The 24,726-nt window shown below is 49.5% G+C and overlaps 7 protein-coding genes across 7 annotated transcripts; 5 read left to right on the forward strand and 2 right to left on the reverse strand.

Annotated features, from left to right (window-relative positions):
- Window positions 1-43: 43 nt before the first annotated feature.
- Window positions 44-2,929, forward strand: BO88DRAFT_478553 (lysophospholipid acyltransferase family protein; the record flags this gene model as incomplete). Its single annotated transcript, XM_025712001.1, has 6 exons — window positions 44-593; window positions 643-861; window positions 911-1,166; window positions 1,217-1,895; window positions 1,947-2,258; window positions 2,312-2,929. 6 exons carry the CDS (start codon window positions 44-46, stop codon window positions 2,567-2,569), a joined length of 2,274 nt encoding a protein of 757 aa, XP_025565551.1. The 3' UTR covers window positions 2,570-2,929.
- Window positions 2,930-2,968: 39 nt separating this feature from the next.
- Window positions 2,969-4,745, reverse strand: BO88DRAFT_478555 (arylsulfotransferase family protein; the record flags this gene model as incomplete). Its single annotated transcript, XM_025712002.1, has 3 exons — window positions 3,801-4,745; window positions 3,032-3,730; window positions 2,969-2,977 (listed from the first exon to the last, which is right to left on the reverse strand). The coding sequence occupies exons 1-3, from the start codon at window positions 4,623-4,625 to the stop codon at window positions 2,969-2,971; spliced, it is 1,533 nt and encodes a 510-aa protein (XP_025565552.1). The 5' UTR covers window positions 4,626-4,745.
- A 1,698-nt stretch (window positions 4,746-6,443) lies between these two features.
- On the forward strand, window positions 6,444-7,244 carry BO88DRAFT_240411 (uncharacterized protein). The gene has a single exon (XM_025702131.1). It carries the CDS (start codon window positions 6,567-6,569, stop codon window positions 7,098-7,100), a length of 534 nt encoding a protein of 177 aa, XP_025565553.1. The 5' UTR covers window positions 6,444-6,566; the 3' UTR covers window positions 7,101-7,244.
- Window positions 7,245-7,773, forward strand: BO88DRAFT_240412 (uncharacterized protein). Its single transcript, XM_025702132.1, has one exon. It carries the CDS (start codon window positions 7,389-7,391, stop codon window positions 7,710-7,712), a length of 324 nt encoding a protein of 107 aa, XP_025565554.1. The 5' UTR covers window positions 7,245-7,388; the 3' UTR covers window positions 7,713-7,773.
- A 2,555-nt stretch (window positions 7,774-10,328) lies between these two features.
- On the forward strand, window positions 10,329-14,148 carry BO88DRAFT_240430 (LEA domain protein). The gene is made up of 2 exons (XM_025702133.1): window positions 10,329-13,433; window positions 13,483-14,148. The coding sequence occupies exons 1-2, from the start codon at window positions 10,509-10,511 to the stop codon at window positions 14,008-14,010; spliced, it is 3,453 nt and encodes a 1,150-aa protein (XP_025565555.1). The 5' UTR covers window positions 10,329-10,508; the 3' UTR covers window positions 14,011-14,148.
- A 5,424-nt stretch (window positions 14,149-19,572) lies between these two features.
- Window positions 19,573-23,487, reverse strand: BO88DRAFT_478563 (sensor histidine kinase/response regulator; the record flags this gene model as incomplete). Its single annotated transcript, XM_025712003.1, has 7 exons — window positions 19,573-20,029; window positions 20,080-20,194; window positions 20,242-20,512; window positions 20,560-21,588; window positions 21,636-22,349; window positions 22,406-22,567; window positions 22,859-23,487. Coding segments are annotated over 7 exons (3,129 nt in total), but the record flags the coding sequence as incomplete, so codon positions are not given.
- Window positions 23,440-24,358, forward strand: BO88DRAFT_403097 (uncharacterized protein). The gene has a single exon (XM_025706277.1). It carries the CDS (start codon window positions 23,936-23,938, stop codon window positions 24,146-24,148), a length of 213 nt encoding a protein of 70 aa, XP_025565557.1. The 5' UTR covers window positions 23,440-23,935; the 3' UTR covers window positions 24,149-24,358.
- The last annotated feature ends 368 nt before the right edge of the window (window positions 24,359-24,726 follow it).

Genomic DNA, 24,726 nt, shown 5'->3' on the forward strand with positions numbered 1-24,726 from the left:
CTCTCCAGTGAACATTCCCTCCCCTCTCCCCGCCCGAGACACTATGCCTTCCGATAAGTCCCCGGTCGGCGACTCCGCACCGGATCTCGAAATCGTGGGAAACAAAGTCACCATTCATCCAAGTGGAGTTACTGGAGGGCTGGAACCTCAAGATGAACAGATCACCGAACGCAACCTCGTCCGCCATATGGCGAGGTTTCGCGAGAACCCTTTCGATTTCCTAAGAGAAGTGAGCTTGTACATGTCAGGAACCGGTTGGCGCGCCTACGATGATGTGATCGGACAACCCATATTCTATTCTGGTTTTACGGACCGAATGAAGTCCCGGATTCTTGCAAGTCCCTTGTTGCAAGGGAAGGTGAAGGAGCTGGCCGAGGCACGGTTAGCAGTGGAGGAGAAGGATGGATTGCTAGATGTGAAACCAGGACCCCTGGAGCAGAAACGGATACACCGCCGGAATGAGATACAAAGTAATCTGAAAGAGGTGGTAGATTCTATGCTGGATAACATGATTTGCAAGATGGAAAGCAAGAGGTTCATCCGAGGGGCGTACTATCTCTGCACGCAGCTTCTGACGCGCGCTTACCATCAAGGTGAGAGGGCATCCGACGTATTGAAGGAATCCTGTTAACAAATACTCAGGAATACACGTGTCTAGCGAAGAAGTCCTCCGGTTGAGATCTTTTGCGCAAGAGGCAGCTGCCAAGAAGCAATCCATTGTCTTTTTGCCCTGTCACAAATCGCATGTCGACTATGTGTCGCTCCAGCTTATCTGCTATCGCCTTGGAATTGGGCTTCCGGTCGTGGTGGCGGGAGAGAATCTCAATATCCCGATGCTCGGCCCTTTCCTCCAGCATGCAGGTATGGTTCGATACGCCTCGGAATCTTATGCGCTTGCTGACTTGCCTAGGCGCGATGTGGATTCGGAGAAGCTTTGGAAACGATCCGCTATATAACACAGTTGTACAAGCCTATATTGATACTATGCTGCAGCAAGGGTTCAACTTCGAATGTTTTATCGAAGGTGGTCGTTCGAGAACCGGAAAGCTTCTTTCGCCCAAGTTTGGCATTCTTAGCTTCATTTTGGATAGCGTCCTTTCGGGTCGTGTAGAGGACACCATCATATGCCCTGTTAGCACACAGTATGATAAAGTGATTGAGACTGAGTATGTCTTTCCCGTGACAGTTGACTACTGAAATCTAACAATCTGTATAGGTCCTACATTAGCGAATTGCTTGGTCAACCGAAGAGGAAGGAAAATCTGGCCGATTTTCTGTCTTCGTCCTCCGTCCTCTCTTTGAAGCTCGGTCGGGTTGATGTTCGATTCCACGAGCCATGGAGCTTGAGAGAGTTTATCAACCAGCAGTTGACACGAATGCCGGAACAGATCGTCGCAAATGGTGGCCCGCAGCTGAGCTATGCTGATAGAGGTCGGGTCTTGAGATCTTTGGGTTACAGGGTTTTGTCTGACATCAACGATGTTTCTGTAATGATGCCTACAGCTCTGGTTGGCACTGTCCTTCTTACTCTTCGCGGTCGCGGTGTCGGCAAAGGTGAGATGGTTCGGCGCGTCGAATGGCTATGTGAGCGTGTTCGAGCGAAAGGAGGACGGGTTGCGCACTTCTACCGTTACCCAACAGATGTCGTTGTCGACCGTGCTCTAGAGGTCTTGGGGCCGCAGCTTGTGGGCGAGGTGAGCGGACTGGTCGAACCGACTTACTACGCCGTGGATCGTTTCCAGCTTTCGTTTTATCGCAACATGACTATCCACTTGTTTATCACGGAGGCGCTGGTGTCTGCGGGAATGTATACGAGGATCAAGCAAGGCGGCGGGCCGTCTTATCAGCGCATATCCTACCAAGATCTCCTAAACCAGGTTTCGTTCCTGTCTCAGGTGAGTCAAATATTTAATTATTCTCTAGGAATCTTCCGCTAACCAAACCAGCTCTTCCGTGGCGAATTCATCTTCCCTCCCGAGGGCCTGACAACAAACATGGAAAAGACCCTCCACGGACTCGAAAGAGATAACATCATCACCGTGAGCCGAGACACCGCCGGCGCGCCACAATTCGTGGAGCTCAGCGACGCAGAACGGCAATGTGGCCGCGAGAATTACGACTTCTACTGCTTCCTAGTCTGGCCCTTCATCGAAGCCTCCTGGCTCGGCTCCGTTTCTCTTCTAGGGCTGACGCCCCCTCTCAACGGGGCTGAAGATGTCTGGATCGATCTGAACAAGGCCCAAAACAGCGCACAACTGGTAATTCAAATCACCACCCAATGAATTCTAGTGAAAACTAACACACAACCTAGCTCGGCAAAACCCTTTACCACCAAGGCGACCTCTCCTACTTCGAAGCCGTGAACAAGGAGACCCTGCGAAACTCGTACCAACGCTTTGCAGAAGAAGGCATCATCCAAGTCGCCAAAAGCAAAGGCTCGAAGATATCCACGATGAAGCTAGCCCCCGAATGGACGCCCGAGCGGGATCCAACCACGGGAAAGCTTCTTCCTCGTGGTCGTCTTTGGGACTTTACTGAGCTGATTGCACAGTCCAGACGTGAGGGGTGAGTTGACCCATAGTCTTTCTTCCTTGTTATTGATTACATCCATTGGTCTGGTATACTGACATTTCGAAGCAAAAACCGCCGTGACGGTGCGACAGTCTCGTCGCGGGTTCTGCACATGTCGGATGTTGTGGGCCGCAAGTTATTCGAGGACGCGAGTCCTAGTCCCGCTGCGGCGGAGGAGGTTGATGTCTCCATACGGCAGATGAGGAGGAAGGCGATCACGCCTAGTTCAAAGCTGTAGATGGATTATGTGGCAGGCGCATGAGACGAAGCGTAGCGTAGCGTTTAATACCCTTTTGTATATTTAGAGCCTTGCATATGAGGACTACCGTTGATATTATTATAGCATACTCAATAAGCATTAATTCTTATAATGAATACCTCATCCATGATATATACCTTACTCTAGCTATATACAACCGCCTAGTAGTAAGTAATCATACTATGAACACCCCTCACCCACCTTAACAACCCCAGACTGCACACCGTCCCCGACCCCCCCAACAGCCTGCACAACCACCTTCTCCCCATCCCTCCCCTGCACCCCATCCCTCCCCTGCACCCCATCCAGCACAATCCTCGTCTCAAACCCATTCTTCTCCCTCACATCCCCCACAACCCCCAACTCACTCCCCATCCTTACCTTCCATCCCTTCACATCCGTCGCCCCATTCCAACTCACATAAACCACGACACTGCCCCCCTCCCGACACGCCACGGCCTCCGGCCTCGTCGTCGGCTTCCCAACCCACTCGCGGAACCGATACCCACGATACGACTGCGTCGACTCATCGAACCCGAACCGCGCGTTCATCACCAACGCCCCGTTCTCATCGTATTCCTCAATCACTGGCATCGCGCCGTGTTGGAGCAGCACGTGTCCGTTCGGAAGTGGCTGGAAGCCGCCCTGGCTTACGGCGAAGAGGGGGGCGTCGGGGTTCCAGAGCTTGCGGACGGCGGTTGCGGTATGGTTTTGCATGTCGAGGGTGAGGGTTAGGCCTGTGGTGATGGTTGTGGGGGAGGTGAAGACGTTGGCGTTTTCGTTGTTGTGTAGGTGCAGCGTTAGGGATGTCGCGTTCGGGGAGTAGTTGATGAAGCGTGGGTCGTGTTGGTAGCAGAAGCTGCTGCCGGGGAGGAGGGTGAAGGAGGCGCCTTTTTGGCCCTGTGGGTGGGTGGGTGTGTGTTAGTTGGGCAAGGGGGAAAAAGGAGGGGGAAGGAGGGGAGGGACATACGTGGAGGTGCCAAGTTACGTTGCCGTGTTTGTCGAGGAGGAAGATGCTGCACATGAAGCGAGAGGAGAGGAGGTAGGAGTCGCCGTATTTGGCTACCGAGTTGAGGTGTGGGTATTCGTAGGGATCGGACTTGCTGGTGCCGGATCCTAGGAGGGGGAGTTCGGTGTTTGTTAAGGGGATCTCGGACAGGTGTTCGACTGTGCTCCAGCGGAAGAGGACTTTGTTGGTTTTGATGTCGATTTCGTAGAAGAGGCCGTCCTGGACCCAGCCATCTTTGGGGCCGCCAATGGGGGAGAGATCGACTTGGGTGACGTTCACGGCTGTTACGAGGATCGTGCCGTCTGAGGTGATCTGGCTCTCGTGGATGTCGATGTAGGAGGGGAAGGTTTCCGGGTCGGCGGTGGTGACGAAGTGTTGGTCAGTCCCGGGGAGTGTTATGCGGTGGATCTCCTGGTAGGAGGCGTTGAGGATGCTGATTGCTCCAAAGCCATAGCCTAGGTAGTTCGCGCCCTGCCAGTAGGCGAGGACGGGCTCGCCGTCTAGCATTTGGGGCTGGTAGGCGGATGTGTTGGCATTGGGGCCTTGCCATACAAGCTGACCGTCATCGGAGTATATGGCTGGGTAGCTCCATTCCATGCTAGAGGAGGATGGAGAGAAGAAGAGGTTCCCTAGTTCTGTTTTGCCATTCTTGGTGACGTTCAGATATGGCGCTTGGATAGAGGTACTGCGAAAGGTCTGCTGGGGCCAGGTGGATTCTGCGGCAGCTTTTGCGCCGAGGAAGAGAGTGAGGAGATTTGCAGCATTGTAGCTGCTGAATTGACGCATTTTGAGTCTTCTCTAATTGCTTCAAGCAGGCTTAGTATCCAAGGAGCCGTGGTAGAGGAATTGACATGATTTATAGATCGCGAGCGTCCCCGTATGTGATATCATAATATGCAGTTTCGGCCATTACACCGGCAATCCCAGCTCGAAGCAGTGGGCACCAGCGGGGTAACAGGATGAAGAGCCCTGTGGCATAACGATTCGGAAAGTGGACATTGCCGTTCTTCCAGCTAAAGAAAGTAGTCTATGTTGGGCGCCCAACCTGAGGAAGTCCGAGCGTATCCTCGGTACGTGTATGAGATGGACCTCGCCGAACATGCCCTTTCTGATTGTGTCTGGTATAAATCATCCAAGAGCTATTGGCAAGTCGAATTGAGTCAGTGGAGGTGCCATCTGTCAATGGGATTGGATGATGGGATATCCGAATGCGGAGAAGTTCCGGAACATAATGGCAAGTGATGACATTGTGGGGGTTCATTCTAGATCGACAAAGTCGACAGGGTCGCTTAAGCGAAGATAAGATGCGGAGAGCCCGAGTTCTACTGAAAACCGAGCGGAATCGTTCCTGATGCGATACTAGGGGCCCATCTCCCCGGAATACTGTGGGGTGGCGTGTGGGGACTGGGGGCTTGATCGTGCTGCTGCTGCAGGGCATTCGCTCGCTACCGGCCGCGGCCTAGTATAACTCCACGCTTAGAGCGCGGCATATATGGACAGGGCCTGGGGAACAGCCGACGGAATTGCCGAGCAGTGTTCAGGTGACATTGTGCTGTTGTTGAGCAGCTAGGCATCGGTAGAATGAGGGGTTCTCTTCTAGCGCAGACTGAAGCCAGGTCTAAACACCTGTTAGCACAATGTCTTTTACAATCCAATAATCAAGAGAAGCTCACGATGATGTTTGTAGAATGTGGAGAACTGGCGAAAGACAGGCATACCGAAAATCAAAGCACGCTCAGGGTAAGAAGACAGGAGACAGGATGCAACCCAACGTTCAGGATTTCAGAGACATGTAGTTCAACAACATTGTTGCATACCCTAAATGTCGACCAAATTATCTGTAATCATTCATGTCGCTTAGCACGACAACTGCTAGCTCAGAAAGTCTGTAGGATAACCAGGGCTTGGGAGCCTGTGGAAGAGGCTTTTGTGACCACATCCTGGCGCATCGGTGAGAAAGAAGGAGGAGCGCTTCTATAAAAGATGTTTCTTCAATCACCTGACATGCAAAGTCATTTCGCCATCGCATCGTCTAATGTCGCAATATTATCCTGTGATAGTAACTATGTTTGAGATGTGAGCCTGTATGCATGCATTCAGTTCTGCACCCAGTATCTCTTTCAAGTTGACCAAGATACCCAAGATCTAAATATCTGAGATGCACTATTAAATATTACCACTCCTCGAACTGGGCTGTAGTGGTGCTCATTATGTCCTGAGACTAAGATGTTGTCCAGCGTCTTAATGCAGTTGATCTTGCCGCAGTTTATCTTTTGTTTTTGGTTCTTTTTCTTCTCACATCCTGACTGTACTCATAGCAATTGGAGACCATAACTCTTGTCAAAATTGCTTGAATATAGCAGATCGCAGATTCATATTTCCGCATGGGAGAATAATTTGTACGGATATATTCCAATAGAGGCAAGCTAGACAAACCAGGCTGCCTCCGAGGTTAATGCAGGAATTGAGTTACATGGAACCTGATTCCCAGGTATACATCCGTGCTGCCTGACCAATGGTACTCCTCACAAAGGCCATTGTTGGCAGGGAAAGTCCTGACGTCAGAAGCGGACGACCCAAGCGGCTCCCCCAACTGGCATCCCCCCTGCATCTTCCCCGCCATTCCCATCACCACTTTTACATCAACTGAACTATCGCTCCGACCGAGAACTGACTGAACGAATCCAATCTACAGCATATACTATCATAATTAAGGGTGCACTAAGCATGCTGCGAAATACGAAACTTCTCAGCACCAGATCCCATCCATTTATACCTGTAACTACAAGAGTTGCTCAGCTGTGCCACCCATCAGTATCTTCCTACCAGCATCGCTGCCTTGTGACTTCCCAAACCATTCACAAGGAAAGACATCTCGAGTCTGATCTGGACCGGCATCTACTCCGACCTGAGCATAACGAGAACACCAAGTCGGGCACCGACGACGAAGCAGCTCACCACTGGTCTTCGTACGATCCCACTATCACCGATCCGGACCTTGAGGTTCTCGCCTGCGAGGAAGAGTGCGAACTCGATGGTGAACTCGATGACCCTTTGTTCGTCAGCCCAGGCAACAGGGAAGTCAGCCGTTTCCTTGATCCGATGATCGGAGGGGCGGTGCATGGTGCTACGAGACCGGGTCCAAGTGGGAGGGGATGGACAAGAAAGCATAAGGAGGTGATCATCAAGAAAATCCCTGGAAGCCAGTTTGAGAAATATGATCGAATACTACAGGAGCTGAGGAAGGCAGATAAGCGGTGAGTTGAAGACTTCCTCATCTGTATCCAGTGTGATCATGTTGATACTCGTCCAGGGTCACGAAATGAGTGTTGTAGTGAAGGGGTCTACCGCCATGGATTACCTTCTGCGACAAAGGCCCCTCATTCTCCGTGGGTTGTAAATGTCAGCCCGGGCATGGAGTTAGCATACATTGGATATGGATTGTTAGGTGAGTTGTTGATGGATATGCATGTATAGTGTCGGACTTGGTTATGGCCAGAAGACGGGCCATTGTATCACTCACTCCCAGATTGTACCCGAATGTGATATATGATACATCTCAAAAACAATGCAATACAAAATCTAGTATGCAGATTAACCAGATTAACCACATATTATACTTTCCATATTGAGCTTCATCGACCATACTTAGCCTTCGACCGAATGTGTAATGGGTTCAGAAAAGACAGTGTTTCCGGCGTTGTGTGCAACTACATAATCCTAATTATAATAAATAAAATTGTATATGGGCTATCATATAGGTGCTTGATTACGAAAGTGGTATTGTATCCAAATGCTATGAATAGAGAAAAGTCACTAGTCGACATGACCAAAAAGACATCAATAGAGCTCCACTACTATCACCAGAACTGACAAGTCAGTGCCTTTTCTATTCATGAATAGATAGAGGGCCCATTCTACTAGTGAAATGCATATGCTATTGCCTCATTCCCTTTACTCGTCACAGAATCCAGAAAAGTATCCCCTGAACAGCCTTACCATTCTGGACATATAACAGGATCATAATACATGTAGATCACTTTCTCAAACAGGACATCCACATAAATCCCTAAATCTTGGAGTGACCGGATAATGCCCTGGAAAATAAATTAAAGATAGATTAATATCCCACCCGCTAGCGTGGCCAGTCATCGTCGCATACGCCACCCGATCTCCGACTATTACGTCAGTCCGCGCACTGTGGCTGGATGGATGAATGTATTGAATGAATAGACGTGGAGAGTTTTGAGTTTGCTATTGTGATTGTACCTTTTTGTGATTGATCGTCCATAGCTTTAGTTTATTAATTTTTGTTTCGGACGGGTCTGTTTCTAATGAGTCGAACTGGTAATCTGTACATTTTTATATCATTGTATACGTCTGGGTTTATTGGGATGGCGTATAACGGTATGGGGACAAATTCAATTGAATGAGGGACATGGAGTCGCTGTTTTGTGGGTATACCCAGGAAATACTATGTCGAAAGTACGAAAAGGCAAGAGTATCGCATGTGCTCACCCGATCTTGGTTATGAAGCAGAGAAAGTGTAACTAGACCTCAAGTTCAGTCTTCCTTGAGATAGCCCACAGACCCTAACGCGCTGATAACTTGATAGGCCCATCCAATTATGCAGTCAAGCTATTCAAGTGTATATAGTTTCAATGATGGTTATTACTAACTAGTGTGTAGCCGTCTTTTCTGCATTTCATAATTGAAGGAGGATCCGTATGCATATATAACTGATGTCCGCAGCGCCGCGGCCTTTCAGCTACTGATCGATTCTCTGCAACCAGACACGCGGACAACGAACTCTGATCGGTAGAGATGACCTGCAATTTCTGTGCTGCCCTAAATCATACCTAATAGTCGCGTGCATTACCGAGAGGCTCAAGGGTGCACTCGAGTACACCGATAGGCCACCCCTGTGAGCAGGTTGGCCCAGGCAAAAATAATTTTCCAAGGACAGATCCGAGCGTATAATTGGGGCACGCGAGGGCTGATAACCTGGAGTGCGGCCTGTAGTGTGCTCGAAAGATGGTGATTAGTACTTCTTAGTCCATGCCTATTTCTTAGCCTTTATTCGCAATTGTTTAATGCAGGTCTGATTGACAAACATGCACACGAATGACTAAAGCCGAAGACTATCTACCACAACATACGATCACGGTACATTTCTCACGATATCTAAGTAAATAATGCGAAATACAAAACATAGGGTATGATATTTCGGGACTCGGATTTCCGGGTCAGTGGAGTGGAAGGTTTGATGTGTAGAAGATCGGAAATAGTGTCAGATAGTCGCTTGTGGCGCGGGATCAAGTGCGCGAGAGATGCTAATTCTCTGATATGCTAGTAATTGGCTGCTGAAATGTAGGTATTCCCAACACCCGATAGGTATGAGAGTGTAGAAGAGACAAATGCCTGTTTCGGTAATTTCTTTTTATTCACTTCATCCTCAATAATAATACCTGATATTAAGATAAGAATCATAAAGTCGAACTTCGACCAAGCCACAGCGTCAATCTGGGCCTGAAGCTGACCCGTCCGCTAATGAGATCATTCCCCACATCTGCAACACGAATCGGAGGATAAACCGCCCACAATGCCATCATTGCTGAATCGCGACAGAGCCACGTTGTCCGCTCATTGGATCTGATCCTAGCCGTTACATGTCAGATCTCATTTTATTGACTGGGGAGTCAATGCGCCTCCAAGTGCTGGAGGTGGTACGGGATGACGTTATCCGATGCTCGGCCGCGTGTCGACAATGCGATGCGCTGCGATCCGTGGTTGAGGGCCAAACTTTCGGCCGCGGACTTGATATCCTGTTTTCTGTACCATTGTGTTACTGTTGACGGGATATGATGATGCTTGGATTTATCGGGCGATACTGGAGATGTATGCCGAATTTGGGACATTGACAGTGGGATATGACAGTGAGGAATCTATTGTAGTGATTATTATGGAGCTGTCAGGGCTTGGAGGTATGGTTCCTGACTAATCTGCACTAAGGCACCTGATATCAGGTGTCTGCAGCGAACAAGAATAGACTGCCCCAGTTAATCTCCTCGAGAGGGAAAGCAGCAGAGATGATCCATCCACTTCTGACGCAAGAATGATCCAGCTCTCCACGCTAAATGGGGCAGTGGGCCAGCCTTCATCCACTTTGTCTCTATTCTTTGTCTTTGTGCTCGATTCTAGATTCCGTGCATCTGATGGGCTGACCCTGCACACCATCGCGCTGCTTGCAGCGATGATGTGACAGGCTTCCTACGCCACGGAGGCCCTGCATGTATCTGCTCGACGGTGACGGGGATGATAACACCCCAGATTTGATCCAGGCGCAATGACGTAGGTGGGCTTCGCTGCATAGTAGATGCATTTAAAGGGTCGTGAAGCGTTGGACTGATGGTAAACATCTAGTCAATAACTTATTCCTACACATATCTTCATACCTAACCTTAGTACCACGATCAAACTTTACAATTGCTGTCTAGTTTTCACTTGTACCTGACGAATCACGAGCTACTTCAAATACCTGTACCACTGACGAACGCAACGACAAATCAGCTACCTCTACTACTTTAAGACAACTATCCAATCAAGATCGGCGCATTCTTCTCTAATCCTTTTACGTCTAACCAACCCATCCCATCTAACACATCAACTATGGCCTCTCCTATCGCAAGTAAAGTCTCCAAGCTCAACCTCAGCCCCGACTCCAAGCGAGGCACTCCACCCAAGATCCGCCAGCAGACCCCCCAGAAGAAGACCCCTCCCAAGCTTCAGGCCCAGGAATCCGCCTCCCAGGCTGAAGAGCCAAGCGCCCCCTCTACCCCCACCCCCAAGGGTAAGGTCAGACAGCTGCAGTCGGAGCAGCGCGCTTCCCCTGCTCCGGTCCCAGATGATGCCCAGTCCCAGGCATCTGGATCGGCAAGCCAGATCGAACGACCCGTCTCTGAGCTTGGAGACAAAGCTCAGGATACTGCGCAGAGTGTGCAAAATGGCGCTGAAGACCAAGGTGTCGGCCAGATTGACTTGTCTGTTCTGAAGGGGCTGCAGGTCGGCGAGGATGGTCTAATCCATGACCAAGATGGCAATGCCATTGGCCGACTCGCGGAAGGCCAGGCCGAGTACCTTATCGGATATACTGTCGGCGACAATGGAGAGATCCTCGATGAGGATGGGGACCTCGTCGGAGTCGCCGATGTCCTCCCCGAGGCCTTCCAGAATGGAGTTGGCAGCGTTCAGGAGCAGGCCGAAGAAACAACCGATCAGGCAACAAAAACCATCAACAATATTGCCGAGCTGGCAGATAGCCCTGTCTCAGAGTCTGGGGAAATCAAGGATGATGATGGCAACACCATCGGCAAGCTTGTTGAGGGTAACCCCGAGGATTTGGCTGGTTATGCTCCTGACAAGGAAGGAAATATTGTCGATGACGATGGTGACCTTATTGGTCGGGTTGAGATCGCATCCCAAGCTGAAGAAGCAGCTGAAGAAGCAGCTGAAGAAGCAGCTGAAGAAGCAGCTGAAGCAGTGCCCGAAGCGAAACCTATCACCGATATTGCGGCCTTGGCTGATCGTCCCGTGTCGGCATCTGGCGCTATCAAAGACGACGAAGGGAAGCCGATTGGAAAGCTTGTCGAGGGAAATGCCGAGGACTTGGCAGGATACGCCCCCGACAAGGAAGGAAATATCTTGGACGATGATGGTGATTTGATTGGCCGTGTCGATATTGCGTCCCAAGCCCGCCAAGGTGCTGAGAGCGTCGCCAGCTCCCAGAGACCTGCCAGCAAGTTGAGCCGTGAGGCTGTCGATGATGCCGAGCAAAGGGACACTTCAACCGCCGATCAAGCCAAGGAAGATGTCGATGATGCCGAGCAAAGGGACACTTCAACCGCCGATCAAGCCAAGGAAGATGTCGAGGAGGCTGCTGAAGAAGCAGAGGATGACCTTCCTCCCCTTTCTACGCTTGAGGGTCTCAAATGCAACAAGATGGGCAAGATCGTCGATCGGGAAACCGGTAAGCCTGTCGGTGAACTGATCGAGGGCGATGCGAAGAAAATCTCTAGACTGGGAGCCCAGCTCGATGACAAGGGACAGTTCTGGGACAACCGCGGCAACGTTATTGGAAAGGCCAAAACCCTTCCCGTCGAGGAGCATCCTGATGAACCGCCCTTTGGCGGGTTGGAGGGACTCCACGTCGTTGAAGATGGTTGGGTGGAGGACCAGAATGGCAAGCGTGTTGGCAAGATCAGCGAAGGCGATGCTAAGAAGGTCCTTGGACGTCCCGTCGATGAAGATGGGGACGTCTTGGATAAGAACGGCAATGTCATCGCCAAGGCTGAATACTATGAGGCCGAAGACGAGCCCGAGCCCGAGCCGGAGGAAGCCCCTGACCTTTCCAGTCTGGAAGGTCTCACTCCTAACAAGCTCGGCTACGTGATTGGACCAAAGGGTGTCCCGATCGGCCGTGTCGTGGAAGGCAAGGTGAAGGAACTTGCCGGCAAGGAGATCCATGACGGCCAGATCTGGGACGGACCCAAGCCAATTGGACGTGTTGAGCTTATTCCCCCGGAAGAGCGGGAGAAATCAGCCGAAGGCCCATTTGCCGGATTGGAGAATCTTGTTGTAAACAAGGAAGGCCTCGTCGAAGATGACGATGGCAATGTCGTCGGCAAGGTCGTTGAGGGCGACATCAAGACCTTGCGTGGACGTGCCGTTGATGAGGATGGAGAGATCATCGACAAGTACGGCAACGTCAAGGGCCGTGCAGAGCCATATGAAGTAGAAGAGCCGGAGGAGGAGGCACCGGACCTGTCGATCTTGGAAGGAAAGACTGTCAACAAGGCTGGCAATGTTGTGGATGCCCAGGGTAACGTCTTCGGACGGATTACCTCTGGTGACAAGCGACTTGCTGGACGGAAGGTTGATGGCAAGGGTCAGATCTGGGGTGATAACGGCAAAGTAATTGGCACAGCCGAGCTCATCCCAGGAGCCGAGGAGCAGAAGCCCGAAGGCGCCTTCTACGGATTCGAGAATCCCGTGGTCGGCAAGGACGGCGTTATCACTGATGCCTCGGGTCAGATCATTGGCCGGGTTGTTGAAGGTGATGCGCAGCGCCTCCAGGGCCGCCAGGTTGATGAGGATGGCGACATCTTGGACAAGAACGGTAACACTATCGGCCGTGCTGAGCGCTGGCAGCCCGAGGAGAAGCCGCGTGATGTCAACCCGATGTCGGGCCGTAAGGTCAACCGTGAGGGTGAGGTGCGTGATGCTGATGGTAACCTCATTGGCAAGCTGACCTCTGGCAACCTTCCATCTCTCATCGGCAAGGAAATTGATGATAATGGATACGTGGTGGACAATGATGGTAACAAGATCGGGGAATGCACTTTGATTGAAAACATTCCCGAACCCGAACCCGAGCCCGAGGAGCCTGAGGAGGAACCCCAGGAGCCGGAGATCTCCCCTGAGGAGCAGGAAGCTCAGCGGAAGATAGAGGAGGACAAGCAGTTGGCTAAGAAGATGAGCGGTATTATTGCTCAGACTCTGGACCGCATTCGTCCTGTCTGCAAGATGATCTCCGAGGTATGTTCAGCAACTTTTTCTCACTGAGACATTACTAACCCTTCGATAGCACATCGAGAAGGCAGACCGCACACCCAAGGATGAACTTGACGAGGAGCAGCTGGTCAAGGATGTGAAGCCGCTCCTTGAAGAGGGCAACCAAATTCTGCAGGAGTGCAATGGTGCCATCCGTGCTCTCGACCCAGACGGCCATGTTGCCGCCACGGCCAAGGCCCGTGCTGCTTCTCACGAAGCTTCTTCAGAGGAGTACGCCTTGGCTGAGCAGCTTAAGGAGCTCACCGATCTGGTTGTCAAGACCATTGATAACGGTAAGAAGAGGATCGCAGGCATGCCTCATGCCAAGAAGAAGCTCAACCCTCTGTGGGCACTGCTCAGCGAGCCCCTCGGTCAGATTATCACTGCTGTTGGCCTGCTATTGAACGGTGTCCTCGGACTAGTCGGCCGGTTATTGCAAGGTCTTGGTCTGGGTCCTCTGGTGAATGGATTGCTGGGAGGACTGGGACTGGATAAATTGCTTGGCAGTCTGGGATTAACTTCCTTGACGGATTCCCTGGGCTTGACTGGAAAGAAGAAATAATTGAATAGGCGAAGGAATGTGTGCTTGTGATATTAGTCTTCTTGATTCAATATTTGCCATTGATGTCAGATTGACGATAATGATTTTCACCATGTCAATAGCTAGTTAAATAATCAGAGTTTCACCTTGACAATTTTATTCCATATCTTCATTCATAGTCGATATTAATCCAAGTCTATGCACTGCCTCCAAAAGACGGACTATATATTCCTGCTCTCCCTCCTCATCTCCAAATAGTCTTCTTCCAGTACACTCCCAAGGCCTCAGCGCTCTATATAAATTCTTCCATATACCCTATTTACCTGCTATCTGAATGCCACGAGGATAGTCTTAGGTCACCATATCTACATTATTTATATTACACACATATACCACTTCCCTCACAAAGAGGAAACTGCAAGGCCTGTGGGTTCATCAGGGTTCCATATTCCTCCTATGAAATCAAACCAAACAGTCACCACAGCACTCGTGGCAAAACCAGCGTCAGAGCCAGAGAAGGAAAATATAATTACGAGAGGAAGGCTTTCTTCTCATGCTTTCTCTACGTCACCGAAAGATACCAAAACGCGCGATAGATGTGTAAGGAATTCTTCATGAGATAAACGTCCCAGACACATAGGTGTTCCATTATGATACTAAGCACTGAAATGGATGACACCAAACATGTCTGCGTTTTATGAAGAACCGACTACCAAAGGGAATGCAAGCCAAGAGCCCAACGGGAATTGTGGTAGCTGCCAAGCTCAAGCAAATCCGTGTCGCAGAGGACTACAATGCGTACAAAGCTGATTTTGACCCAGTGGTTACAGAAGCGCATTGGAGTGTTTTTAATGCCATTAGAGCCTTTGCCTAATTCTGCTTGGCAATACATGCTTCTAGTATATATAACCACCAGCATGACAGATAAGTAAAGTGATCGTCGTCTTGTCAAAACTCAGTGACGAGAAAGATGATGTCATATACTTATGATCCCTTGAAGATCTCAGAGTTCGTGGGCCCAGAAAATACTGCAGAGACATATCGTGTCTTACTATTTGAATGGAGCATGGGCCAATTGCAAAACCCGGTCTGGGTTTGGTAATTAGTATAGTAAGTTCTCTCTATTCAGCTCAGGCTTAGTTGCTAACGTCCGTAGTTTAGAATTCACCGCTGTAGTACAAACTACGATCAACATTGAGTCGGAGTATGTCATGGTATCCGGTGCCAAACGCTCGCTTTGTTAAATTTGGAAGACATATGCAAGCGGCAGATACGCGGAATTCTATCCAATCAACGGTGTTAAGCTTCTACTATGAGGCGGGGATTAGTATTCTGACAACCAAGTTCCAACTACTTCAACAATATCAGCTTACGCTATCTCTGAACCGAGTTATTTCAGGCAGAAGGCCACAAAAATATCAATGCCAGATAGCCTGCACAGCCTGTGTCATTGGAAAACTCTGTTCATTTTCCAACACCCGCACTTGAATTTGTTGAACGTTATCAAACAGGATGACAGATACGTTTAGTCCACGGGAAAATCGCGAACCAACTGAGATGAAGGGTCTTTATATGTCAAGATCTAGCTTTGACCAAGTGTTGCGCATTGGATGATGGGGATAGCGTAAGGTTGCATGATTCACTTGCAACTTCTGTCAGGGTGTCCTTTCCACGTGCAGCAAAAGATCCTGCAATGATCCGTCAAAACGATCGTTTCTATATATACATGACGCTTTTAGAAGCAGCAATCTTGCGGGAAGGAAATGTGTCAGGCACACATTTTCTCCTGATCTGTCGCGGGAATGAGTCATATGCGTGGAGGACGCCAGATGGCCATGTTGCCATTCGAGAATGCTCTAATTGAGAAAAGGCAACACAAAATTGTCTACCACTGGGAAAGCGCATAGCTCTCATCCAATGACCGTCCTTTTCAGTCCAAGAAAGCTGGCGGGTTGGTGTCCTTCATCGACGAGGAAGGCTGAAAGAGCAACAACACACCTGTATTAGGGCAATACTACATGAAGAATGAAAAGTCATATAAATCAGACAAGCTTGCAGTTGAACGATAAGTACAAGTGCCTTAGTATCACGGTCAGGCTTACAGATTTACCCGACAACAGCGGTGCAGGAAGTGATACGCACTGCCGGGATCATCCTTTACTTTACCGGAAATCGACTATTATCAACCTGCAGTGACAACCCAGACGATATACATAAAGCAGAAGGAGGTGAAGAAGAAGTGCGTTCTCTCATTACTGACTATATATCTTGAGCACTAAACGGACTTGTTCAACCAATGGACCGAGTGCGATAGCACATAACTATGCAAGCCGTACAGCTGGGCGCGAGATGACGACTGATCAAATGAACCATGACACCAGAAGAGCCCAAGATGGATGTTTGCATGCAAACACATTAATATGGATATAGAAGCGACATACCGGAAAAAGACAGTGCCCAAGTCTTCTCCCAATCAGGACTTCAGGCTGAATCACGCTTTGAAGTAACGACTGTCTTTACAGTGATACCCTCCATATGGAAATGGACACTCTACCTTGAAATAAAGTTTTATGATTACCGCAAGCTCTGTCTCAACATAGCAAAGACAATAACTGCTCTGACACATTTCCAGAGTATGCTCACTGTTCTGCAAACTCAATTTTAACATTCGACTTGAAAACCACAGAAGGTGTCATGGCATCACTTATTGTAACATTCAAACCTACAAAGTGCGTTGGGATCTGTTTGTCTTCTCACACGAAAAATCTCATTTGGGCCTACACCACTTGGTCTAGATCTGTCTGCTCGCAGAAGCCACTTGCCTCCATATTCAGGCAACTGTATTGAATGAGTTATGTTTCCATATTTCTCCAACGATTGCTCTCTGACAACAGTGACACGATGTGAGCACCATGCCTGAGGGTTAGGATTCAACGCAAACATTAGTGGCGATTTCCATTCTAATCATCGATACTCGAAGGGCTACAACATACCTGGAATTTACTCGATCAATTCTTTCGAGAATTGAGAATGCCGTCCTCATCTGTTGGGCATGCGACAGCTCTGCTATTTATTATTGCCCAGATAGGCGAAGCTCATATGCCTGAGCCGGGACATATGCTCTGGCAAGCTTGAATGGGTCATGCAGTACCTTGTTCTATCATCATCAGAAGAAGTGCCTAAACCACACGCTTCAGAATTGATCTACTTTCCGGGAGAAGAAGTATAGAGTCTTGCTGTCAAAGATATACCAGATGAGATCTATATCGCTCGAACAGAATTCGGGAAGATAATGTTGGACAAGAGCATGATGTAGTCCCGTTCTTCTCGAATGCCACACGGCTGACAGATATGAACTGTCGTACATGCGAATAATAATACTCTCGATGATACAATCCAGTTAACAACGGAATCAGCCAGATTTTGGAGACAATAAATTATTTGGTTTTATTTCCAAGAGGTCGAGTGGCCCGATGGTCTGGCAGACACTTGGGATATCACATCATTATCTTGTATGTCGATGCGTGCGAATGTTCGCTGAAACCATTTAAGCATGGATACAGACCTGCTTTAAGGGCATGACATGGCTGCTGTTGGATACGGGAGACAAGTATTACTTTTTACAGGTAAGAAGTATCTGTTGAAGAAAGCCAAGGCCACTGCCATGTACTTGGACATCAAATTGGTTAGCTTGTCACATGAATACCCTAAGTATTCCTACATTTAGAATGTACTAACAGGAACTGCAAGATGGCTGGCAAAAGAAAAAGACCCCAGCGATCTGACGGACGAATTAGCGGAAACATGGACCTGTTGGAGAGAGCACTCATTTGAAGTCTCCCGAGTATCATAACCTCGGTGTTAATCCAGATAAGTTAAATGAGGCATAAGATGCACTTACGTATCTACATAACAACAGCGACATATGTTTCAGAATCTTGGGCGTCCGCTGTTTACTGCCCTCACACAGGATGTTTCAAATACACCGCTAGAGACCAGCCATCACTCTTGCAGCAGTGAGGTCCTCAAGATTGGGCCCTCGCTCCTGATTATTCTATCAAGAATTGAACTACGTTTATAGATCATCCTGCAGATTCATCACTATCTAGCATGGAATTGAGGGACCTTACCGTACCCATCAGCAATGCATATTGTCTGCAGCTGGCCCTATTTTGGGACAGGGCCAGACCCATTGGGCATAATTGCAAATATGAATCATTAGAAAGCGGCCACCTGCAACGCTTTTCTGACTACTCACCAGCGGGTCGCAAGCGTAGACATAATCTTTGTCTCATCCTAGGGGACACAGGGTACGCTATCTGCTCGGCGTCGAAATGCGTTTTAAATCTTACATAGACGGTAGCAAAGAATGAGAACTTGGTATTGTTGTCCGTCAGCTCGGTACTGACAATATTGTGGAAGAGGCACGGGCAACATACCTGGACAACGGATATCGCGACTCCCTTGGTTCGAGGCAGTTAGGCAACCTGCTTGGAAGATGATCAAGATATACGTACGTGATTATATCAATAAAAGCACTAGAGCACTACCAAAGAGAGCCCGAAGCCCCGGTACATTGAACAGCCCCCCAAGTAGTTGGGCTTTGGATAAGCTCACGCGGCATAATGATGAGACAATATTCTTCAAACAGGATTGGGCCTGAGACTGACAGCAAACCCTGAAATCCTGCTTTGAATATTCTGAAGCACATAGTCGTATGGTTCTACCCTGGCTTGAATATCAGGCTCAAAATCAAGTAGGTTGCAAATACGCCGCCGACCTGGATATAGTTCCCGCTCCAAGGTGGAAGAGTTTAGCGACGAGTGGGCTGAGAAAATGCGCTGAAGGCAGCTGGCTTGTCCTTCGATACGGGCTGGGGCTCCCGGGCTTGGATGAACGCACAATCAAGCGAGCGTGTTGCGATACTTGGAGAAAAGAATGTCCTTTCAAATAGAGTGGGCCTGTTTATTACCAGAGCGTGGCGCGGACGCCAGCAGCAGCGTCGTGAAGGTGAAGATGAACATTCGAGCACATATGCAAAACGACCGTAGCCAGCCTCCCGTTAAGTTTCTCCCGACGGAAAGAACGATGATGACGACGCCATTGACGAGTTAGCCGACCTCCAGGACAATCTAGGAATGGAAGCAGAGGATCGTTCGAAAGAGTCGAAAGAGTGGCGAAAGTCCAGAACCTATTTTTCAGGGATGACAGGGTATTTCGATCGAATCATTGCTGATGAAGCACACTATGTCATGTCAATAAGAAGCCGCAATCACCCCGCATGTACCACCCCTTGCAATTCGATTTCCCTTTTTCATGATTGAGGCAAAATCTGCCGCATCTGAAGGAAATCTATTTTCAAGCCCAGAATCAAGCGGCAGTAAGTGATTCGGCGGCACTTCGGAGTTTTAAAGTTCTCTCTGATCTGTCTAGTCACTGGTCCTTCTAGACGTGAAGTTCAAATGGTTTTTGAGTGCTACGCCTATGTGGAACAGAGCCATTGCTTATGCGGGTTCCTGACATAGGGTATGCTACTATAGGAGGCAGTGGTTTATCTTGAATAGAGATGACCTAGGTTATTAGGCAGTTATACTTAAGATATGTATTATTTTTGATCAGATTCAATAATCTATTTAGATACTCTGTTCCAAATATGAGAACATTTTGAGATACCATGACTCCTATTCGAGTCTACACTTATCCACCCTATACTTGCCGTGTCACGTAATTGATTCCCAGTAATTACCCAGGAGATTAACGCCAAACGAATGTATGGTAGCTGAAAACCGTCAACGCCGTATCACGCCACCCGTCCGAATCTATATGTAAAATCATGCAATATTTATTCGTTTCAGGTCGTGAAGTGAAAGAGGTTTCACCAAGTAGTCGTCAATGCCTGCTGCAAAGGCCTGCTGTTGCATCTCGCTCGAGGCGACACCGGTAACCGCCATGATGGCCGCTCGTGGGAGCGAATGTTGTTCTTCGTACTCGCGGATCTTTCTCGAGGAGACGATCCCGTCCATAATTGGCATTGAGATATCTGCACAATCAGTAAGTAATGCTCAACAGTCAAAGTGGCAATGTACGAACCCATGAGGATGTAGTCAAAAGGCTTGGTAGAGCTTTTGTACTTTTCAAATGCAGCCAGGCCGTTGGATGCTGTTTCGTAACTGCAGCCAATCTTTCGTAGGAACGTAGCGAGGATCTGGACATGTTAGTGCTTATTATGGACAGCTGAGGGTTTGTGCGTACCTTAAGGTTGATATCATTGTCATCCACAATCAAGACGTGGAGGTTCTTGCTGGTAGATTCTCGCGGAGGCGATGGTGCGAATTCAGACACGTTTTCTCGAACCACGGGCGGCGATTCCGTGCCCTTCGCCATAGCAAACGCATCAGACAAGCTCCGGCCTCGGAGCGGGACACCGGAAAGGGGCCCTAAAATGGGGCTTTCCGCATACGAAAGCCCCTGGTCCGAGTCTGTGATCCGCTGTAAGGCTTGCAAGATCTTGCGAGGTGCGATCCTGTTCAATGTTAGCGGACAGCTTCAGAAACAATAAAGCAGACTTACGGCTGAGGAACATAGAAGACATCAGCCCCTTTGATGGCAAATTCTCCGGGGAGTGTGACGCCCTGTTCGCCAATAACCACAACAGCCTTGAAATTCACGTCGACGAACCCCCTTTCCGAGAGAGCTTTTAAAGTAGATTCCTCAATGACGGCAATATCTCCGGAGGCCTTGTCTAGGTGATCGGCGAAAGACACCATCCACCCAGGCTGGCTCAGCAACACATTGCTGAGCGCGCCTCTTAGCGACAGCTTACGCTTCGCTTCTGTGCTCAAAAGACCACTTGGCGCTTCTTTGAGGTCTGCGTATGCATTGAGGCCCACCAAAGACACCCGGGTCATCGTCCGCGTTCCCGGGGCACCACAATCCATTGCGGAGGCGTCTTCCACGAAATCCACGGGAATGTACACGTCCATTTGCGTGCCAATCCCTACATCACTCTTTACCTCCACTTCGCCGCCCAGGTATGTCACCAGCTGTTTCACTACACTCAACCCCAGTCCAACACCCTCTGTCAAAATGCTCTCCTGCGCAAATGGTTTGAAGAGGTGGTGTTCGAGGAAGTCTGGCGAGATCCCACAGCCAGTATCCGTGATTGAAAGTTGGGCTAGAGTCTTCTTCGTGTAGCCGGATCTTTCAACCTTCTTCGCCAGGGAAACTTCAATGAAGCCGGTTCTCGTGAATTTGAATGCATTCCCCAGGATGTTCATGATGATCCGCCTCCATGCACCAGAGAGTGACTGCAGGTGCCATGAGCCCAAGTCTTCAATCCGAACGATCACCGACAGATCATCCGTTTGCGATTGTGGTGCACCAGCAGGCCTATTACCTACGGCAGATCCACCTGGTAGGTAGCGACTGGCCACCTTCGCAGCCTTAATGAGAGACCGGTGGCCTGCGTACAAGGCATCAGTCACGTCTTCCACGATTTCATCCAAGTCAAACTCGGTCAACAGATTATCCATCCCTTCACCATTTGAACCGCCTCTTTTGCGCAAATGGGTTAAGTTGTTGATTTTCGTAAACTCAAGCCTGCAGAGAATTAGTAAACATCATATAACAGAAGGAGGCGAGCTTACAGGTGATTCATTGTGTCCAATAGCGTGAGACCACATGTTTCTACCATGGCGACCATATCTTGTTGGGCGGTGTCCAAAGACGTAGTCTGCAAAAGCTCCGTGCTGGCAAGCATGCCATGCAACGGGGAGCGAAGCTCATGACTAACTGATGCCAGTAAATCTGACTTTGACTTCTCTGTAGCCGTCCACTCTATCTGGCAGAACCCAGAAACGATTGTATCCCCGAAGGACCTGAGAAAGTGCAGATCATCCTTGCCGAGCTGCCGCTGGTCATCGCAGGTCCAAACAAGTGATCCTGCAAGCCAGCGTGATTTGTTCCAGTTCCACAACGGAAGAAATATCATAGACTTGGCCTCCGGATAATTGTGTGCTAATCGGGTGCTGATAGAGTGCCGCAAAGGGATTTCACCCTGGTTGCTTTGTATACTTTGCCTGCGTTGATGCAACGAACTCAACGCTGGCCAGCCGGAAGCCAGATGTGGGTGAATTATTTCGCCTTGCGGAAAGGCAGTGAACATGTCATGTAGCAGACCTTCTGTTAAAGGAATTCTAAACATGCTGGCGGTGTTTCCCAGGGCACGCTCAGACGAGGCTACCCCAAGAGGTTCACACTGCTTTTCAGACCAGCCACCATAGGACGATACACTAGGTGAGCGGAGAGAAAACCCGGAGTCACTCTCCTTATCCCACTCTCCAACACTGGCGGTCGATTCACTGTGTCATCGTTAGCGACATTCCATAGCTGTTGATAGAAATATCATCACACTTACCCTCGAGTGTTGCTGCGCGACGCGTCGACAAAGAGAACCCCATCTAAATCCATACATTCCTGCAGTAGCCCACTTGCACGAGAAAAGAGCATGGAAGCTTTATCAGAGATGGGAGTGCTTTCAGGCACCATAACGAGGTTGCTTGTTTCATCAGAGCTTTTCCTCACATGTCGCTGATGTATCCCATTTGGCACTGAATTATTAGTCCCAAAAGCTGGTATCTGGAAGAAGGGTGATTCTGGACGCTGTGGTGGAGGATGTCGAGTGGAAGATGGTGAAACGTCGCGAATATCGGTTGTTGACACGGAGAGGCGGTCGATCTCTGGGACATCAGATGAACGTGGCGAATTTGGCACTTCCGATGAACGGGGCGATACAAGACTGGCAGCCGCCGTACTTTTCCTCCGGCTCTTCCATCCGTCGTTCTCAGTTGGCGACTGGCCCTTGACGAACTTCATGAGCCCATCTAGCAAGCGGTCGTTTTGGCGATAACGCCGTATTGCCCCGACATTCTCAAGGTGGCTCGCAACAGCGTTGGCAACATCTTGCAGTTCTGCCAATTCACCTGCACCAAAATGATGGCAAGGCTTGTTGTTCACAACACAATATGTCCCAATTACTTCTCCACAGGATGCAGTCAATGGAACCTCCGCGTATAGCCTGGGCCGAAATCGTTCCACGAAAGGATGGGACGCCAGATTTGTTTCCATACTAACATCACGAATAATGGTACTGAGGCCATCACTGATGATGTTCGAAGAACGGGTGCCTTGAACTGCATTCTTTCCCAGACCTAGAGTGCTCATACCTATCGTATTACCGTTCACGGATGTCTTGTTCCCGCAGCGTGAGCCCGACGGCATGGCTTCGGCGATAATATACGTCTCTGAGTTATCGACCAGCGAAACAAAGGCGATACTACACCCAAGGCGATAGGTCCCTAACTGTGCAAGAGCCACCAATGCGGGATCTGAGGCTGGGGTAGCCATCGTGGAGTGGTTATGTCCATTGACGATCGAGCCTGGGGACACTTTGTGCAGGAGCCCGTTGGCTTGATCCGGAGCCTGGGAGCTGTAAAACCTGTTGTCATAATTGATCAGTGAGCAGTGCTTCTATAAGACACAGCAGCGAATGCAGATGGGATGGATGGTTAGCGTGAAGTCGTACCTGAGAAGTTCCGCAGTCATCCGGGGCAGCTGCAGGGGACTAAGAGCTGCCGAACCCACAGCGTAAGATTGATCGCCTAGGACATTGCAAATGGCCGCGGAGATTTGTTCAGGGCCAGGAGATGGTACACTTAACGGAAAGAACAAGCACCAGATATATTTCCCAGATCCCTAGCCACGGCAGAGTTAGTCAGAGGCTTTAAGTTTTACCATCCGGGCGCCACCGGATTTGCAACAGATGCTTCCAAAGAGGGTGCTAGAGCTGACGGGAGCCGGCCAAGTAGTATGCATGCAGGTCTAGGCCACGGGCTTGATGTGCACGATTTTCTTAGTGCACCTTAGCGATGGGCGACCCCGCCGGCTGATGGCCCCGACCCCGGATAAGGGGATCATCGCAAGGCTCTGCATGACCAGCCCTGCCGAATTCCGGGTACGACCGTGGCGTGTTCCATGGTTCGGCTATCCCAGCTCGCCGTACAGACATCGGCCGAATAGCTTCACATACGGCCGTGTCGTCGGCTCCGACGATTTCCCTCGCTTAAATATAGGGAAAAAAGCGGATAACACCGCCCACTGATGGTAGAAATGAGAAGATTCGATTGAAAAAGGATGTCTTGACGATGCATAAGCGCTGCCTTGCCGAGATTCATGTATAGCAGGAAAGTGGGATGAAGGCAAAGGTGAACGGGTCATTGATGTAACCCAACTCTATAGACTTGCGCGTGACGCGCCGCGATTCGTCCGGAGTTACTTTTCCCGGCGCCGCTTTCGGATCGTGTTTGCCTGAGGCAGGAACAGACCTGGACATGCCCTGGCAAAGCCCTTGCCCTCGTCGGAGACCTGATCGGGCTCGTAAGATCTCACAGTGTGTTGTCCGCCATGACACAGCGGATAGACAAATCGGCAGTCTTCCTAGCACTATCTTGTGGGTAATGGTTTCTTCACTCCTCCCGTATCCCATTGGGCGGAAATTTACTCGTAGAGTAAGCAGGATGTGGCCGGAAGCTTAAAGATAGGTGGCAGGCCCCCTCCTTAGTCGATCCGTCCACTCAATTATCAAAGTCTAAGCCATGTCAAATACTATTACTCTTTTGGCAGTCTGCACGCAAAAGTAATTAAGATAAGATGGAAGATGCCACGAGTATGTACGACTCC

This window comes from Aspergillus vadensis (assembly GCF_003184925.1).
Source record: "Aspergillus vadensis CBS 113365 unplaced genomic scaffold BO88scaffold_5, whole genome shotgun sequence".
Lineage (NCBI taxonomy): Eukaryota > Fungi > Ascomycota > Eurotiomycetes > Eurotiales > Aspergillaceae > Aspergillus > Aspergillus vadensis.

Excerpts from the sequence above, each read along its gene's own strand:
- BO88DRAFT_240411 (XM_025702131.1), top strand. The coding sequence starts at position 6,567 with ATGCTGCGAAATACGAAACTTCTCAGCACCAGATCCCATCCATTTATA.
- BO88DRAFT_240412 (XM_025702132.1), top strand. The coding sequence starts at position 7,389 with ATGATACATCTCAAAAACAATGCAATACAAAATCTAGTATGCAGATTA.
- BO88DRAFT_240430 (XM_025702133.1), top strand. The coding sequence starts at position 10,509 with ATGGCCTCTCCTATCGCAAGTAAAGTCTCCAAGCTCAACCTCAGCCCC. Across the intron at positions 13,434-13,482 it reads TCTGCAAGATGATCTCCGAG|CACATCGAGAAGGCAGACCG; the intron begins GTATGTTCAGCA and ends ACCCTTCGATAG.
- BO88DRAFT_403097 (XM_025706277.1), top strand. The coding sequence starts at position 23,936 with ATGGCCCCGACCCCGGATAAGGGGATCATCGCAAGGCTCTGCATGACC.